At 47.7% G+C, this 19,795-nt stretch overlaps 1 protein-coding gene across 1 annotated transcript in view; it reads right to left on the bottom strand.

Moving 5' to 3' along the window:
- Positions 1-19,795, bottom strand: part of LOC149345261 (uncharacterized) — a 209,935-nt gene that overhangs the window by 84,874 nt on the left and 105,266 nt on the right. The window contains exon 9 of the mRNA XM_089542740.1: positions 18,613-18,819. Within this exon, the coding sequence (XP_089398866.1) occupies positions 18,613-18,819 (207 nt within the window). The remainder of the gene's footprint in view (positions 1-18,612; positions 18,820-19,795) is intronic.

The following is a 19,795-nucleotide window of genomic DNA, read 5'->3' on the forward strand; positions in this document are numbered from 1 at the left end:
GGTTTGTTTCCTGTGCTCAAGGCGTAATCTACTCAGTTCCCTTGTCTTGTGGTCATGTTTATGTAGGACAAACCGGCAGATGCCTTAACAAAAGACTGTCAGAACACAAATACAATGTAAGCACACGAATCTCAGGCCATCTGGGCGTTTATTGCCGCGATTGTAAATGCAATCCTCACTGGAGTGATAGGAGCGTGCTGAGCAGGTGCAATGACCAAATCATGCGAAAGATAATTGAAGCCGAAAAAATTGCAAGCCTAAAAGACAGCTGTGTGAGCACACCATCCGTAGCCCTTCTGAATAAGGAATTTCGTTTCCTTGCGACAGCTCAGCATTCATGATTCCGTGCTCGTTTCCTGCTGCGACTGTGTCTGCGACACCTTCTGCAAAATTAGAAATATATAAGCTACTACAAAAGCTAATCATCACTGGTGTTTGCGGAGGGGCTCTTATAAAATTAATTTGTAGTTACCTGGCGAACAAGTCCCAGTACACAGGGGTAAAACAAAGCGCAATCCGATACGGTCAGTGTCTTATACGGAGCACAGCAAGGGTCTACACCTGGCTCATTACAATTTCTTCCCTGCATTTTGATATTGTAAATATTCCGCTACCAAAAGAAATCACCTTGTATGCTGCCGTCACTAACATTTATTTTTAAGCATGAAATGCTTTTAGCCCCCGTTGTCGGCAGTGTGGTGACGTCACGCCGAGACCGAGAGCCATCATCCGGGCACTGAAATCCACTCATCCGGGCACTGAAATCCAGTCATCCGGGCACTGAAATCCAGTCATCCGGGTACTGAAATCCAGTCATCCGGGCACTGAATTCCAGTCATCCGGGCACTGAAATCCACTCATCCGGGCACTGAATTCCAGTCATCCGGGCACTGAAACGAGAACATCCGGGCACCGTACGAGACTTAACGAGATTTAACGACTCTCTCTAAGCCCTCCTACGCGACCGGCATGCAAGCGCCGGTTGGTCTCCAAACGAGACAAAAAATAACTGCTGCCAGTGCCTTCTCAATGTTTATCAAGATATCAGTGGAGCTGTGGGTTTGATAATGCACGGAATTATAATTTCCGATTTCTAATAACGCGTGCAAAAAGCACATAAATGCCACGTTACACTTCGTTGTCATACGTGATCTCTTAGGGGCTTCGCGCATCGAAGCAAAGCCGCGCAGGCGCACAGGGGCCCGGGGGAGAAGCGCTGCGTTCAAAGGGCAAGGCATCGCGCCGAACGGGTGGTGGCGTTCCTCCCTTCCTTTACGGTGCGGGTGTCCACCGAGATGGCAGAGAATTACTGCGCCATTTCCTTTCCTCAAAAAACCTTGCGGTCAAATGGCAAGGCATCGCGCTGAACGGGTGGTGGCGTTCCTCCCTTCCTGTACGGTGCGGTTCGGGTGTCCACCGAGATGACATTAGGCCCGTAAACATTTCATGCTTACTCTACTCTCGTTTACGGGAGAGGCAGAGATTTTTTTTTCAGGAGCATATGTAGGAGATATTGGGAGACAAGCCAACAACTGGCTAGATAACCAGATGGTATAAAGCATGACGTCAATGAATTAGCACTGAACACGAACAAAACAAAATAAGTCATGCTCCGGGGTGAACTTACGTTTATTACAAACATTATTATTGACAAAAATTCTTTTGAAGTTTTTTAGGAGCACCTGAACTGGTCGGCTAATGTTCCAGAAATGCAAACATATCTCATGAGCTGTCGAAGTCACTTAGAAAGTATAATCTGCTACGTCCTTTACTGAGAAGCAATAACATTATGCTTTTGTACACTCCACTGGGCGCTACGGTTTTGTTTGGTGCAAGACCACAAAAACAAATTTCGGTCATTTCATAGCAAACTCACTAGAGTTGGTGCTCGACCCTCTCCAATTTTTGATAAAAAAATTTTTGGCTGTTTATTGAATTGTAAAAATCTATTTCCCCTAATATCTCCGGGAAAAAGTTACAGCCATGTGACAGCCATTTGAATTTAGCAGGCTTATGGAAATAATGGCGTGAGTAAAAATATACAAAAAGATTTTTTTTTCTTTTTGTAAAAAGAAAATTTTGAAAGTTCGTTAGACAGCCACAAATTTTGCATAACAATGTAAAAGTAGGACCACGCGACCAACGGGTACAGAAATGTCGTAGAAACAGAGGGACTAGCCTCATTTGCAACTGAGGTTATTTCTCATTCAGCCTCCCTTTTTGCACGAGAACCAAGACGCATCACAGATACTCCAAAATAACAAACAACAATCTATCCCCATCTCTTTGAATCACCGCTCACACAGTACATCGGATTAGCAAAAACACCGTAAGCGGGGCATGGGGAGCAATTCATTGTGCAAGATTTACCCGGCCATTAAGGTGGCAGTTTGGGTTTGTTGGTAACACGTCAAACAAAAATAGTGCAGCGGCAAAACAAGGACAAGCAAGGACACACACGTGCGCTAACTTCCAACAGTTTATTGAGAACCGCAGGGCGGCAAATATACACCAAGTGGCAATACATTGCGCAGGAGCAGCAGGACAAATAAATTTCAGTAGTTTCTCAGATATTCTAGTTCCTTTCGAGATGGTCTAACAGACGGTTTCGCGATGCACATGTCACCTGAGCTATCTATGACTTCTGCTTCAATGATTTCACAGGAAATTTTGCTAGGGTCCTTGCTGACAACATTGCATGCTTCATAGAGAGGCACACAATCTTCTCAGTTTCTGCAGTGCACATCAAGAAAACCACCTCTTTTTTCTTTTGCATAGTAACGATGCTCGCGAAGGCGGTCATTCAGGCACCTTCCACTCTGACCTATATATTTCTTTCCGCACATCTGTGGAATGCTGTACATAACTGACTCCATGCATTCAACAAACTTGCTTACATGCTTCGTGGTACACCCACCCTTTTTCGCAGGGCCAGGTCTTGACAACTTGAATAACACCATCTTGGCTTGACAGCTTGTAGAATTTCTGCAGCTTTTCAGGAGCTTAAAAAAAACGACTTTGACAGTGGCCCGTTGTTCAATCTTATTCAAGCCATGGTACAAGCCGGACTAATAGCAACTTTTTGCTTATTTGCTAAAAGAGGAGGTTGGACATCTAGAGGGAAACATACCTGCTTCAGAAGTATTTCGGCAATACTTGCAAGGACATGCATAGGAAATCTGGCGTTAATTAGCCTCTGTACTTGTTCAGCAAAACTTGCTGCCATTAGCTGAGGGCAGTACTTTTTTGTGGCATTACAGAGGCACAATTTAGCAATTCCCCCCTTGAAAATTTTGGAGTGCGCAGAATCATATGGGAGCAGTGTTTTGTTGGCGTGTGGCTGATACTTCCAGTAAATCTGATCGTCCTGGAATAAAAGGCTGATATCAAGGAACCGGATACTGTCCCCTGATCGCAACTCGTGAGTAATGACTAGAGGCGAGAAGCCTGTACGTACGAAACTTAATGTGTTAGTGGCAACTGAATCGAATGAACCAGAATCATAGTGAAGGAACATTAAATATTCGTCAACTTATCTAAAAGACTTTGTTACTTTTAAGTCAGCAAGGTGGCTGCAAAGCACTTAGTCAGGTTCAGCCAAGTATAGATCGCCAAGCACGGGGGCAATGCAAGATCCTATACATATTCACTTTTTCTGCAGATATGGCGACCCGTCCCAATGAATAAAAGTGCACTTGAGATAAAGACTTAAAAGTTCCAAAAAGCCACTGCTAGACGTACCCGATGCATTCTGGAAGGGAATGACTCGAAACTTGTCAATGCAGGTTCGAACACAAGAAACCAAATTAGCTTGCGACAATGAATAAAACAAATCCTTAATATCTACAGAGAAAGCACTTAAACACTGAAAAACGGTGGAGACTTTACGGAAGTTATGAAAGTATTTGAGTCCTTGACTAGAACGGATCGTCGATTTGCAACAGGATGAGCTTCTCTTAAAAGAAAAGAGCAATAAACTTTTACCATGTGTCACTCTCAGAGACAATCTCCCGGAAAGGAACGTTCACCTTCTGCATTTTAGCACTGAAGAAGATTCCAAGGTGATTAGGGTTCTTGATGATGACATTGCATGATTCATAGATAGGTACGCAATCTCCACAGTTTCTGCAGTGTACATCAAGAAAACTACTTCTTTTTTCTTTTACATTGGAACGATGCTCGCGAAGGCGTTTGTTCAGGCACCTTCCACTTTGACCTTGATCCACGGAACCTTGATGATTTATGGAACCTTGGCCTTGATCTATCGACGCCTTGATCCATGGAAAAGCCACAGCGTCGAAGGTGTCTGTTGTGTAACGACGAAGTTCCTATTCAGGTGAAAACGTCTAACTTCTGGCCGTTGTATTGACCGGCATTGCCATCGTGTGTGCTCTCGGTGCTCGACCTCTGTGTCTACGGACCGCCGTCGCCCAGTACCTCTAACATCCATCCCAATACCCATCTTACATCTGGTGGAGGTGCTGGGTGGAAATATCTATCGTGGAGATGCGTAGCCGCACTCTTCCCGCGCTTGAAATGCCAGAGGTCGCCCAACATCAATCTGTGCAAGCGGGCCCAGCTCTCATCTTCGCCGGCTCCCTCCGCCAGCGAGACCCGGCTATCTTCAGCGGAGCCGATGAGCATGACGTGGAAGACTGGCTCGCGTCATACGAACGGGTGAGTGAGCCTGTACAATAGATGGGAGGACGATACGAAGCTGAACAACGCATTTTTTATTTTTTTACTAACTGGGGTCGCTAACCTATGGCATCGAAACCATGAGGGCGACTTTCGAACTTGGGCAGCCTTCAAAACAAAGCTCGCCGAAGTCTTTGGTCGTTCCACTGTCAGGAAACTTCGTGCTAAACAGAGTTTGTGTGAACGCTCGCAGCACGTCGGCGAGAGCTTCACCAGCTATATAGAAGTAGTCGTTGACTTATGCAAACGTCTCAATACGAACATGTCCAAAGCCGACAAGATAAAACACATCTTGAAAGGTATCGACGATGATGCGTTTCAGCTTGCGTTTCATTTTGATGAATTTGCAAACACTAAATGCGATGTAAATGAGCTTTGGGTCCGTTTTAAGCCCGACCCACATGGAGCGATTTCCTCGCGAAAAACCTGCGAACGGTCGCCTGGCGGCGGCCGCTTGCCTGCCGGCGGTCGTTCGCCGCCGACCAAGCAGTGCTAGATACGTTCGCTCGGTGGTCAGCCGCTCACCGGAAGCGGCGAATGCGAGCTGTCAGCGCGGACCAATGAGGGCGCTCTCTTCCCGCATCTAGCTTTCGCCCGCGCGCGGCGACAAACATGGCGGCGCCCTTCGAAGCCGCACTAGCTCACTTTAGCCGCACCTCTCGCTTCGGACTGAATTCTCGTTTTTCCTGCCTTTTTCACTGCGTTCACTGGCCGTAAATGAAGCACCGGTCTTCCGCTTCGTCTTACCTTGCCTATAAGGAAACGTATAAGCGATAAATTTGGTTTTTTTTTTAATTTAGAGTGACAATTCACCCACTTCTGGGCTTACGAGGAGAGTCGGTTTGTTAACAGTAATGGTCCCCGTCCTGAGAAGCAGTTGGCGCCACTATAGGCAGAGTTTATTTTTGCGTCTCTGCTAGAATACGCTGAACTGTGGGAATGCGCCTGCGTTTAGCGTACGCAAACATGCATACGCTTATGCTACGTAGACAGCGTAAATTTATGCTCTTTTTTCACTGTATCTGTGTACGCCGCAAGCGGCGAAGTGGTGTAGAAAAGCAAGATACAGCAGCGGCGCGGCGGTTCCGCCGCGCCCGGGCGTCGACAGATGAGAACAGGTACAGAGGGCAAAACGCTTGTATAGAACGTCCGAACTGTGTGCTCCGCAGCTCCCAAAGCCGCCGCGACCAGGAAGGAACAAAATGACGATGAAATCGTATCAATTTGAATGTACATGCTTATATCAAAGCCACTTTTAACCAAATACTATAGCTAGATATCGAAACACGCCCATAACGTGTTCTAGACAAGCGTTTTGCCCTCTGTACTAGTTTTTAGACGAGCGGATCCGCTTCGCTCGCCGGATTTTTGAACAAGTGTGAACGCTTGCTCTAGCCTACGGTCTGATAAACAGACAAAATTGATAAAATTGAAACAAATCGAAAAAATAATTTGTTTCCTTTGCCACCCTCTAATAAACAATGGCTTTAGAGTAAGTTTAAAAATCTTTTTTTGTTGCAGTTCACTAAGATTAGGCCATGCGATTGTTAGCAACACTGAAATCGAGACGGCTGCGGTCTGGCGGCAGGTCGCCTGTTTTTCGGCGTATGTGGTGCAGCACGGCGGCAGCGCGTCGGCGTTCCGCCGCGCCGCATGAAATTCGCAGCGTCTGTTCGCTCCATGTGGGTCGGCCTTTAAAAACATTGTAACCGATTCTATTAACTCGTTTGTGCCGCAAATCACGAAGAAAAAGAAGCATAGAAACCCGTGGATATCACGTGAAACACTCAAGTTAAAAAGACGGCTGAAACGGTTAAAAAAAATCAAAAACTCGCCTAATATAACAAAAGACGTCTGATTTAACTTCAAAGCCTAAAGTCCAAGTAGGCACAGACAGGCAGCGCTATTATAGTGACTTACTGCGAAGTTACATCGCATCTGCACGAGATAAATTTTGGAGAAGCATTAGCCCTGTATCAAAACAGTGTGAAGTGTTTGATGTGAATGGCACGTTGACTCATGGCAGCAAAGATATAGCAAACCTTTTTAATGCACACTTCAAATCTGTATTTACCAAAGATAACGGCAGTTTACCTTGTTACGATGTTACATACCTCCCTCCTATGCCTGATGTTCATATAACTGAAGAGGGCATCTTGAATATGATTCTTAATCTTGACATCCGAAAATCTTCCGGCCCGGATGATATCCGGAATGGATTTCTTAAACGTTATGCAGAATGGGTGTCAAAATATTTAGATGTTCTGTATGTACAATCCTTGCGCCTTGGTCAAGTGCCGAGCGACTGGAAGAACGCCAGAATCAAACCACCCCATAAATCAGGAAATAAGCAGCGCATTGAGAACTACCGCCCAATCTCATTAACATCAACTACTTGTAAAATCTTGGAGCACATAATTCCCAAACATATTCTGGCTTTCCTTGAGGAACATCACTTTCTAACAAATCACCAGCATGGTTTTCGAAAAGGCTACTCGACAATAACTCAACTGGTTCAAACAATACACGACTTTGCAAATGCTATGAACAACGGTAATCAAACAGACGTCATTTTTATGGATTTTTCCAAAACTTTCGACAAAGCATCTCATTACAAACTCCTGCATAAACTAAACAAAATTCCGAAAAATCCTCAGCTCATTAATTGGATATCGGATTACCTTACGGCACGTAATCAATCGTTAAATTCAAGAATCAAGACTAAGAAAACCTTTCCGTTGAATCTGGCGTTCCCCAGGGCTCGGTCCTTGGCCCTCTTCTTTTTCTCCTTTATATCAATGATGTAGTAAAAGATGTCCCTGTAAAAATATGATTATATGCAGACGACTGTGTACTCTACTCGGCAATAGAAAGTCCCTCGGATCAAGGGTTGTTAAATAATGCTCTTCAGAAAGTTGTTGCTTGGTGTGACGAGTGGCAGATGTCGGTAGATTTTGAGAAAACTGTCTATATCTGTATTACTCACAAAAAGAATAAGCTCAATTTCAATTACTCAGCTAACAATATCTTTCTTTCTGAAGTAACAGAATACAAATACCTTGGTCTCTGGATAACTAATAACCTCAAATGGAATCTGCACATCGACAAAGTAACCGCTAATGCTTGTCGTAAATTGTTTGTTCTCAGAAGAGCTTTAAAACTGTCTACAATCAATGTCCGTTTACTAGCATATAATACAATTATACTTCCAGTACTCGATTACGCCGCAATTATCTGGGACCCTTTCACACAAACTAACATTAAAAAGCTTGAACGAGTGCAGAAAAAGGCGGTTTGCTTTATCTATAATAATTTCTACCGTACGTCAGTCACAGAACTTTTAAGACTAGCCAACTTGCCTGAACCCAGCGTAATCGAGTTTCTCGACTAAAGTTTATGTATCAGATTGTAAATAGACATTGCAACGTTAACATCTCTGATATAATTACATTTTGTTCAAGATATGCCACCAGGCAGAGGCATCAACTAACTATGACGCCATTCCGTGGAAGAAATAGTTGTTTAAAATATTCTTTTTTTCCCAGGACTGTAACTGACTGAAATAACTTAAATAATACTGCAGTAACTCAACCCTCCCTTTCTTTGTTTGCCGCCAGTCTCTGCTTACGGCCCCCACCCTCCCACCAAAAAAAAGAAAAAAATTATTGTTCATATTATGCTGGTTAGTGCATTGTGTTAAAAATGGCGATTGTTATGGCATTTGTTGTTGTACTTGGCAGTGTACTTTGCCTGTTGTGTTGCCTTTGATTACGTTTGCGTTATATTCCCATCCTGCTAAAATCCCTCGTGGATTGCAGTATCTGTAAATAAATAAAATAAAAAATAAAATATATGCCTTTCAGATGCTATTAGCCCGCGACCTGCGCACCGTTAAGAAAGTGTTCACGCTCTGCCAAAGCTTAGACGAGCTGCGCAAACAGCGGTTATTGACTCGGCAACATCAAGCCCAGGTTGAATCGCTTTCTGGTCTGGCGCCTGCAGCTGACAACACCTCTATGCTGCAGCAAATCAGATTTCGTCCGTGAAGAGGTAGCTCGGCAACTTTCTCTTCTGCCTAGCCCTCAACAGGCGCCGCCTCATTTGCCCCCGGCTCTTCGACAGGCTATACAAGAGCAGGTTACTGAGGCGCTTCCATCCTTCCATTCTCCGCCACCTGTCGCCGCACACTTGGCTTACGCCGGTGCTGCTCCAAGGCCTGTCACCAGTCCCGCGCCTGGCGCCGACGTCGCCCCAAGACCTGTCGCCGGTCCCCGGACTTATGCCGACGTTCTAGTACAGCCCCCGCCGTCTTCCTATCCTACAATTTGCGTGCCTTTGCAAGCGTCGGCACCTTCCCTGCGACCAGCTCGAAGAGCAAGCAATCCGTGGCGCACGAGTGACAACCATCCTGTATGCTACGCTTGCGGACCGCCTGGCCACATCGCGCGCTACTGCCGTCGCCATCTCCAAGCGTCAGCATGACCTGCGCAAGTGTCGGGGTACTGGCCTCCAACCCGTCAATATTCTGAGCCTGTCGACCAAACGCCAAGTCGTCCTTTCTTCCCTGATCCCTGATCGTTAAGCCCTCCCCAGCCGCCACTCCCCTTCGCCGCGACGCCGCTCTATCTCCACGATGCGACGTCGCCCTAATTCTCCCCAGCAGGAAAACTAGGCGCCGCCGTTCCAGAGGCAAGAACTGCGCCCGCGTCGAAATTTCCAAGACCTCATCGATCACCTGCGAGCCTTATTCATGTTTTTGTTGAGGGCGTGTCTGCGATGGCTCTGATAGACACCGGTGCAGCGATTTCGGTGATGGACGAATAGTTATGTACCTGTTTAAAGAAAGTTAGGACGCCAGTTTCTGGACTCACGCTGGACTGCGCACGGCCAGCGCGAAGCCGATTACGCCGTTAGCAGCATGCACCGCTCGAGTTCGAATCCAGGACACACTATACTCCATCGAGTTCGTCGTGCTGCCTTCTCGCTCACATTCTTTAATTTTAGGGTGGGATTTCCTGTCGCGTCACGAAGCTGTCATAGACTGCGCTCGCGCTGAAGTTGGGTTCTCCGCTTTGCCCGATGCCATGCCAGACGCTGCTCCTCCTGTTCCCTGCGCTAAAGCCGTCGTCACCGAAGACATCGTCCTTCCTAACCGCTCCACTGAGCTTGTAAACAGTTTAGTTTAGTTTAGTTTATGGGGTTTAACGTCCCAAAGCGACTGAGGCTATGAGAGACGCCGTAGTGGAGGGCTCCGGGTAATTTCGACCACCTGGGGTTCTTTAACGTGCACTGACATCGCACAGTACACGGGCCTCTAGAATTTCTCCTCCAAAGAAATTCTAGCCGCCGCGGCCGGGGTCGAACCCGCGTCTTTTGGGTCCGCAGCCGAGCACCATAGCCACTGAGCCACCGCGGCGGCGGCGCTTGTAAACATCTCTTGTGACTGTTTAATGATGACGTTGTTCTCTTCACGCCGGCCTGCACTTTCCTGCACTTTACTGTTTTGCGCCATGGCGAATGTCGCACAGTATACAACCTATTACGTCCATTCTCACCTGTGAAGACCCCGCCGATTCGCCTCATTTAGCCATGACTGCGCTCAGCCCTCCATCTTTTGCGCCTGATTCCTCCTCTACAGACCTCTTCCTTCGCTCTATCGACCCCGATCTTCCTTCCTCGCAACGGACGCAGCTTCTTAACCTCCTTCACCAGTTCCACTCCTCCTTCGACTGTCATCGGAGTTCCATGGGACAAACTTCCACGGTCACCCATCGTGTCGACACTGGCAATTACGCACCATTGGGGCAGCGCCCCTATCGTGTATCTGCCACCGAGTGGCATGCCATCGACGAGCAAGTAAAAAAAATGCTCCCAGACGGCGTGATCAGGCCCTCCAGAAGCCTTTGGGCTTCGCCTGTTGTGCTGGTCAAGAAGAAAGACAGCTCCATCCGATTTTGTGTCGACTACCACCGCCTCAATAAGATTACGCGGAAGGACCTCAACCCTCTTCCGCGCATCGATAACGCTTTGGACTGTTTCCAAGGGGCCGAACTATTTTCTTCCCTCGATCTTCGTTCCGGATATTGGCAGGTCCCCATGGAAGCGGCCGATCGCCCCAAAACCGCCTTTGTAACCCCCGATGGCTTATACGAATTTACAAAGGCGCATTACAAAGGCCATTCGGCCTTTGTAATGCGCCTGCAGCTCTTGAGAGGATGATGGACACCAATTTGCAGGGATTAAAATGGAAGAGAAGCCTCTGCTACCTCGGTGACATCATCGTCTTTTCTGCAGATATTGACACCCGCCTCTACCGCCTGAGGCACGTCTTGACCTGCCTTTCTGACGCCGGTTTGCAGCTAAACTTAAAGAAATGCCGTTTTGCTGCTCGTAAACTCACTATCTTAGGGCACGTTGTCTCTAAGGAAGGCGTTTCTCCAGACCCAGCCAAACTTCGTGCTGTCGCTGCTTTTCCCAAACCTACATCTGTCAAAGAATTGCGCATCTTCCTTGGCCTGTGTTCCTACTTTCACGGGTTTATTCGAAACTTTGCATCGATTGCTGCTCCTTTAACACAACTCCTATCCAGCAACTCCGACTTCTCACAGTGGTCACCCGCATGCGACAACGCGTTTTATACCTTGCGCCGCATCCTCACCGCACCACCCATCCTTCGCTGTTTCGACCCGACGGCCCCTACCAAGGTCCACACCGACGCCAGTGGTGTTGGTCTCGGAGCGGTACTCGCGCAGCGCAAACCTTGCTTTGCTGAGTACGTTGTCGCCAATTCAAGACGCACCCTGACGCAGGCCGAGTCCAATTACTCAGTAACGGAAAAAGAGTGTTTGGCTATCATTTGGGCTCTTAAGAAATTCCGCCCTTATCTCTATGGTCGTCCTTTTGACGTCATGACGGACCACCACGGGCTTTGCTGGTTATCCTCCCTGAAAAACCCCTCTGGCTGCCTCGCAAGATGGGCTCTTCGTATGCAGGAATACGACGCCCTAGTAGTTTATCGCACCGGACGGAAGCACCAAGATGCAGACGCCCTTTCTCGCTACCCCCTTCCGGTTGAGCTCGCCAGCCTCTCAACATTCGAAGACTCCCCTCCGTTGCTTCACATGAGCGACATGCTCTCAGTGCAGCGCATGGGCCCTTGGATTGCATCTCTGCTTGATTTCCTTTCTAACCCTACGGCGGCTTCTCCATCACGCGCTCTCCGTCGCCAAGCTCCTCACTTCGCCATTCGTCGCAATCTCCTTTACCACCGCAACTACAGCGCAGATGGTCGCAAGTGGTTATTAGTTGTTCCTCGCCACCTCCGCTTACAAGTCTGTGATTATTACCACGCTGACCCACAATGCGGACACGCAGGAGTCTTCAGAACACACAATCAGATCCGGCTGCATTACTACTGACGCGGAATGTATAACTTCATCCTCTAGTATATCCGCTCATGCCTGCCCTGCCAACGTCGCAAGCCCCCTGCTCACCGTTCTGCAGGCGACTTGCAGCCGCTACCTTGCCCACCACGCCCCTTCGGCCGTGTAGACATTGATTTATATGGATCTTTTCCCGACACTGCAGCCGGTAACCGTTGGGCTATCGTCGCAGCTGACCACTTGACGAGGCATGCAGAAACCGCCGCCCTTCCATCCGCATCAGCGTCTGACCTAGCCTCCTTTATTTTTCGACGATTCATTCTTCGCCACGGCGCACCTCGCGAACTGCTGATTGACAGAGGACGCGTTTTCTTATCGGACGCTGTCAAAGCCTTGCTCCGCAAATGCAACATCATTCACAGAACCAGCCCCGCCTATCATCCGCAAACTAACGGCCTTGCAGAAAGATTTAACCGTACCCTCGGCGCTATGCTCTCTATATGCGTCTCATCAGACCATTCCAATTGGGATCTCGTCCTTCCGTACGTGACGTACGCCTACAACACCACAACGCAGTCGACTACCGGCTTCTCCCCGTTCTATCTTCTTTACGGCCGTCATCCATCTGCTCCACTCGATACCATTCTCCCATACCAGCCTGACGCATCTGAGTGTACTCCTATTTCGCAAGCTGCACGACACGCAGAATGTCGCCAAATCGCCCGTTCCCTCAAAGCTGAGACCCAATACCGTCGAAAATCCCGCCACGACGGCCATCACACGTCCCCGCACTTTTCTTCTGGTAGCCTCGTGTGGCTCTGGATTCCATCCAGTACTCCGGGCCTCTTCTCGAAACTTCTTTGCATGTTTCATGGCCCCTACCGAGTTGTGGAACGCACCTCGCCTGTTAATTACGTGGTGGAACCGCTGATGCCGTCTCCTGATCTTCGCCGGCGAGGACGCGAGATTGTTCACATGATGCGCCTTAAGTCGTATTATGACCCGGCCATCTTGCCTACGCTGTAAGTCGCTAGGATGGCTCCTCTCCTCCCCGGGGGCAGTTGTAACGACGAAGAAGTTCCTATTCAGGCGAAGACGACGACGAACTTCTGACAGTTGTATTGAGCGGCATTGCCATTGCTTTGTGTGTGCTCTCGGTGCTCGACCTCTGTGTCTACGGACCGCCGTCGCCCAGTACCTCTAACACCCATCCCAGTACCCATCTTACAGTTGTCACAAAATATGGCTCAATTTTGAAAAAAGAAAGCAAAAACTGCGCCGCATGGACGGCTCTCGCCGGTGCGTGTAGTAAAACGGCGGAGAAGGAAACCCCGGAGAGCTAGCCTTGTGTGTGTGACTGCCCCTCCACCACCGCTCGCCGACACGGCGCGCGGGGAAGGAATTTGTCAGCCATCACGACGATTTTTCTAGAATGTCGTAGATGCTTCCACTCGAAACCAGCGGAGGGGGCGTACCCTTGCGTGTGCTAAGACATGCACCCGTTCTCTTCACTCGCACTTCGGCGGCGGCGCCACGCCAGAAAGTTCCAGATGCTCCTCGAGGCGACTACCGACTTTTGACCAATCAGGGCGCGCGGCCGGCGCGACAAGGAAAATGAGACTGCACGGCCGATAGTGTGTGTATGTGCGCGCCTACTTTGGCGCGTTGAACAAACTGACGCGGATCAAGTCTATATAAGAAGGGCGTTGACCGCTGTCAGTTTAGCCCGAGCCGCCGTTTAAGCTTCAGTGAAGCGCGCCCGCTCGACTCCCGGGACAACAACACTCGCCCCAGCCACGGACCAACGAGGGAGCGCGCACCACGGCATCGTCGTGGACCTCTGGTCGTCGGACTGTCGCAGTGCCTGGTGAAGAAATTGTGTTTTGTTTGTGTTTGTCTGCCTCTCTCTTGTGTTAGTGCACTTTAGGTGCAATATCCCTTTTGTATTATAGCCTGTCTTGAGGGTAACATTGCACGATTTGCATTATTCTCTTAATTACTTCGTATGTGTTTCTACTAGTGATTGTGAAATCCTCTGTATCGTCTCATTGCTGTATAAACATTGCTTTGTTTGTGAACCTTTGGCTCCGACCCATTCCCTCGCTTGCGACCGGCGAAAGCTGGGCACCAAACGGTCAAAAAACTCTTGTCACCTGGTAGCTGGTCTCCGGCTGAGCTTGCCACGCTGAGTCGAGGGCATCTCCTTTGAGTCCGAGACCGCTACCCCCCCACGCTCTAAGGGTGTCTGGAAACGTCACGCTAAAAGTGCGGAAAGTTGGGTGACATCTGTACAACGCGTTGATTCGGTTTTGAGGGACCATGAACTTTGTGCCCTGCCTGCAGATAAAGACGGCGGTTTTGCTGCCATGTCCCATGGTCTGTTAAATGCAAAAGACCTGGAAGCACTGTCAAATGCTTTCGAACCTTACCTGAAGCTTACCTTACCTGAAAAATAAAGCCAAATCGCTTTGTCACAGGGTGCAGCTACAAAGAGTTCTAAAGAGCATAGAATCGTCTAAACGGGATCACCCTGACATCTTCATCAGTGCTAAAACGCACAAGGTGGACGTTCCTTAAATGGCGACTGTCTCTGAGAGTGGCATGTGACAAAAGTGTATTGCTCTTCTCCTTCAAGGAAAGCTTAGCCTGTTGCAAATCGACGATCCCTTCCTAGTCAAGGACTCAATGCAGTCATAGGTTATGTAGACTCTCCACCGCTCCAAGGTTTAAGAGCTTTCTCTATAGATATTAAGGATACCTTTTATTAATTGTCGCAAGATAATTTCCTTTCTTGTGTTCAAACCTGCATTGAAAAGTTGAGTATTCCCTTCCAGAATGCATCGGGTATGTCTCTAGCAGTGGCTTATTGGAACTTTTAACTCAGATACTCAAGTCCACTTTGGGACGGGTCGCCATATCTGCAGAAAAAGCGGATATGTATGGGGTCTTGCATTGCCTCCGTGCTTAGCGATCTATACTTGGCCGAACCTGACTGAGCGCTTTGCAGCCACCTTGCTGACTTAAAAGTAACAAAGACTTTTAGATCAGTTGACGAATATTTAATGTTCCTTGACTATGATTCTGGTTCATTCGATTCAGTTGCCACTGACACATTAACTTTCGTACGTGCAGGCTTCTCGCCTCCAGTCATTACTCATTAGTTGCGATCAGGGGATAGTATCCGGTTCCTTGATATCAGATTTTTATTCCAGGACGATCAGATTTACTGGAAGTATCAGCCACGCGCCAACAAACCACTGCTCCCATATGATTCTGCACACTCCAAAATTTTCAAGGGGGGAATTGCTAAATTGTGCCTCTGTAATGCCACAAAAAAGTACTGCCCTCAGCTAATGGCAGCAAGTTTTGCTGAACAAGTACAGAGGCTAATTGACGCCGGATTTCCTATGCATGTCCTTGGAAGTATTGCCGAAATCCTTCTGAAGCAGGTGTGTTCCCCTCTAGACGTCCAACTTCCTGTTTTAGGAAATAAGCAAAAAGTTGCTATTGTCCCATACATTCACAGCTTGTACCACCGCTTGAATAAGATTGAAAACGGGCCATAGTCAAAGTCGTTTTTTCTAAGCCCCTGAAAAGCTGCAGAACCACTGCAACTTGACAAGACCTTGCCCTGCGAAAAAGGATAAGTATACCGCAAAGCGTGTAATGAAGTTCGTTGAATGCATGGAATTAATTTTGTACAGCATTCCACTGACGTGCGGAAAGAAATATATAATTCAGAGCGGAAGGTGCCTGAACGAATTCCTTCGCGAGCATCGTTACTATGCAAAAGAAAAAACGGGTGGTTTTCTTGATGTGCACTGCAGAAATTGTGAAGATTGTGTACCTATCTGTGAAGGATGCAAGATGCAATGTCGTCACCAAGAACTTCAGCAAATTGTTGAAGCAGACGCCATAGATAGCTTAGGTAACTTATTCCTAACGTTCTGTGAGACTAGCTCGAAAGGAACTAGATATTCTGAGAAACTATTGAAATTTGTTTGTCCTCCTGCGCCTGCGCAATGTATCACCACGTCATGTATATTTACCGCCCTGCGGTTCACAATAAACTGTTGGAAGTTAGCGCTCGTATATGTCCTTGCTTGTCCCTGTTCTGCCCTTATTTTATTTTTGAAGCGAAAAGCTTCACTAGGGTAGTGAACACCGCGCTTCGCGAGGGCCAGAGTCCAGATTTGCCACTTCTGCACAAGGGCGAAACCGAGTGACGTCACGCACGGCGCAAGTGGCAGCAGCAGTCGCCGCCAGCTCGTCACTACTAACAGAAAAATAAACTGCGTCGTGGCTGGGAAACGAACCAGGGCCATTCGGCATTTGAAGCGGAGACGCTACCACTCCGCCACGAAGGCGGAGTGGTAGGCGGTTTGAGCATGAATAAAGGCGATTGTAATGAATTCATGGGCTTCATAAATAAAATATAAGGAATGAAAGAGTAAAAATAAGAACAAAAAATAAAAACAAAAGTAAGCAAAGGAAGATTAAAAACAATAACAAGAAGAAAAGAAATATAAAAATAAAATCAAAAATAAAATATAAAGAAATTAAAAATAAGGAAAGCACCGAAAATAAAAATTAAACGAAAAAAGAAAATACAAAAATAAAATAATAAAAAGAACAGAAATATGAAAAGAAACAAAAATAATATGCAGAAAAAATATGAACAGTGAAAAAAAAACCGTGCCCCAGGATACGCTTTCGCCTTGCAGCACTTTAGAGAGCCAAAGTGCCCCCTGATTTTTAACCGCACCGATTAGCGTCTCCTCCTGCGCCTCCGTACAGTCAGTGTGTGGACGGCCAAACACCTACACCGTTGTCGTGGTGCTGCCAGTGCATTGTGCCCAAACTGCGACAGCCATGACGTCAAACCAAGTGTAATTGAACCTTTTCGCTTGTATATCCAGGCTTAACCACAGCTAAGTCACTGCCTAATTTTTGTTGAGCCTCGCCATCCAGGAGGAACAAAAACAAAACAAAACAAAGGAGCTAAGAACGCTACACCATGGGAAAAAATGGAGAAGTGTGACCCAGAAAAAATCACCGGTAAGAATCAGTAATCAGAGAGGGCAACCGCAAAAGCCGCCGCGTTGTTTGAGTGGTTATGGCTGCTTGCCTGTAATGCACTCGGGTTCGATTGCGCCCGCGGTCGCATTTCGATGAAGGCGGAATACTACAGACCCGTGTAGATGTAAATGCATGTCAAAGAACTCCGGGAGGTGGAGATTATCCGCAACTCTCCACTACGGCGCCCATAGTGTGAGTCGCTTTGGGACGTTAAACCCCATAAAACGAAGCCTTGGCCGTGCGTGTTCTTTTTTTTTTGGTGCTGTGTAGTTAGCTCTTTTGTCCTTATTTGTTCGTGTTGCTCCGAAATATCCAGGCAAAAACTTGCTCAGTGTATTGCTCCCTACGTTCGCTTAGGTAGTTGTGTTTGCTAGTCCGATCGAATGTGTCAGCGCTAATGCCAGGAGATGGCGATAGATCATCATCATCATCATTTATTTGACCCTTAAAGGCCCCTGGGGGGTATTACATAAGGCTGTTCGGGTACGGCTCGGTTTTCACACAAAAAGGCTCTCTTGTTCAGAAATAAACTACGTTGCAAGTGGCGCTGGGCCTTTTTGTGTGTCTTTTAGGTCCTGGTTGTTTGCATCGCGTTTATTTTATTTTCACTGTGAAAAAACTGACGTAAACAAAAGTTTTACTTTTGCATAAGAAACTGGACAGGGTCTAGCACAAACTCTAGTGCGTTTGGCACGGGATGTCGCATTTAAAGAACCTTCTTTTTTGACAGAAAAAGATTTTTCGCTGAATATAAAACGCCCTGCGATTAGCACACTTAGAACCAGTATTTTAGAACCATCTGTTCCTGACTGTCAGAAGTAAGTTGCACGAAAAATTAGCAATGGCTCATACATATTGTATGAGATGGCATTGTTCCTAGAAAGATACGTTCGTAAAGAACACCTGTATAACCTGTGGCAGAATGCTTATAACAAAGTTAAGATTCCTACACACTACCCAACTCAAACATTAATACTATATTTTTGGGATAAATAAGGTATGGCTATGACCATCGTTAGAGAAAGTGCCTCAGCACAAGCATTTAAGAAGAACAAACATCGCCTCTACATTCAAGTGTTAGCGTACATTATTACTTTTTCTTTATTTGAATTTGAAAAGTATACATGGCACAGGTTTTTTGTGAAAGTGGCTATATTCTTAGTCTATATTTGCCTTTTCTGCGAAAATGACATTTTACATACCAGTGTATTTCTCGTGCGATTGTTTAGTAGTATATTAGTAATATTTAGTGGTATTAATATTATTTATTCTGTCTTGGCGATTACTCTCACTTTGGAGGTCATGTTAAAAAGTTGTCGAAAGCCATTTGAGTGCAGTATGTCCTCGCACTGCTGTTCAGTGTGGAGACGGGGAGTGTGCAGCCTCCTGAGCAACCTTCGCTGCATGAATAGCAGACGGCCCCGAAGGGTGGACAGGCTGGGAGTGACATTACCCTGCGCGTACAGGTACTGGCGTCCGCGCGCGTCCAGGTCCAGCGCCAGCTCCCCCGTGAACACGGCGTGCGAGCAGAGGCGCGTGATGGCGTCCGCCAGTCGTGCGCTGCCCACTCCGCTGGTGCCGCACACCAGCACGCCCGGGTAGGCACGCAGGGACGAGGCCACCAGCGCCGCGTCGTGCCGACCGGGATTGAGGGCCACGGCTGCTGCGGGTAGTCTATTGCGTTATGCGCGTCGCAGGGACCCTCTGACCCTTAGCGACCGAGGAAAGCGTACATTTTTTATGCGAAGCATATTACTAGAGCTACACTACAGCCCGTCGAGCGCGGCGGTGGAGCTACCATTGACCTTTAGCGTGACCACGTGACACCACGTGACAACATGACGTCACAGCAGAGGAGAGATGGGCTGCCGGCTCGAGCGGTCGGCCGCGGCGGTGGAGGCTCCACATCAGAGGCGCTGCAGCTGACCACGTGACGCTACAGCAGCGGTATGAAGCTGAGTTTGCCTCGCTCTCCGGGCACTTACGAGGCGGCCAGGTGTTGGGATGCCGCCTAGAAGTAGGGCTGATTTGAACGAGAAGCGAAAGCTTCAGCGTGCCACAGAGACCGATGAAGAGCGGGATGAACGTCAACCAAGGAAAGCCATGTATTACCAAGCCTAGCCATCAATATGCTTCGCATCTGACTAGGCTTAACCTTAGCTAAGCCTCAGCCATTTTTTTAGGCAAAGCCTACAACGCGCCACCTATGCAACGAATGGGCATTTTCGATCGGGCGGGCAGTTTACGAAACAGCCCAACGGCACAATGCCAAAGATGCGAGCCGAGGCAAGAAAACCGAGAGTAACACTCTTCCCCTCTCTTTTTTGGCACTGTGTTGCTGCGCTGTTTCGTGAACATGATGCAAAACCCATCACCTCATGCTTCCAGGCAGTTTGAGGCCTCCTCTGAATGAGAAAAGCAAGGTTCCGGGCTAGTTGGTAATGCATTTAAACGAAGAAACAGCGCGTGTAGTTTCTTCATGTGTCCGTGTTTCGTCGCGCTGTTTCTTCGTTTAAATCGTCTCTGAATGAGATAGTACTTGCCTGCACGCGGGGGAAACCCGTATCGCACTCACTTGGACGCCGCGTATGTGAAATTGTCAAAGGGATCGAGTAACGATTTTTCTCCTCGCGTCA

The sequence above is a fragment of the Amblyomma mixtum genome, chromosome 5, assembly GCF_055824585.1.
Source record: "Amblyomma mixtum isolate Tamu chromosome 5, ASM5582458v1, whole genome shotgun sequence".
NCBI lineage: Eukaryota > Metazoa > Arthropoda > Arachnida > Ixodida > Ixodidae > Amblyomma > Amblyomma mixtum.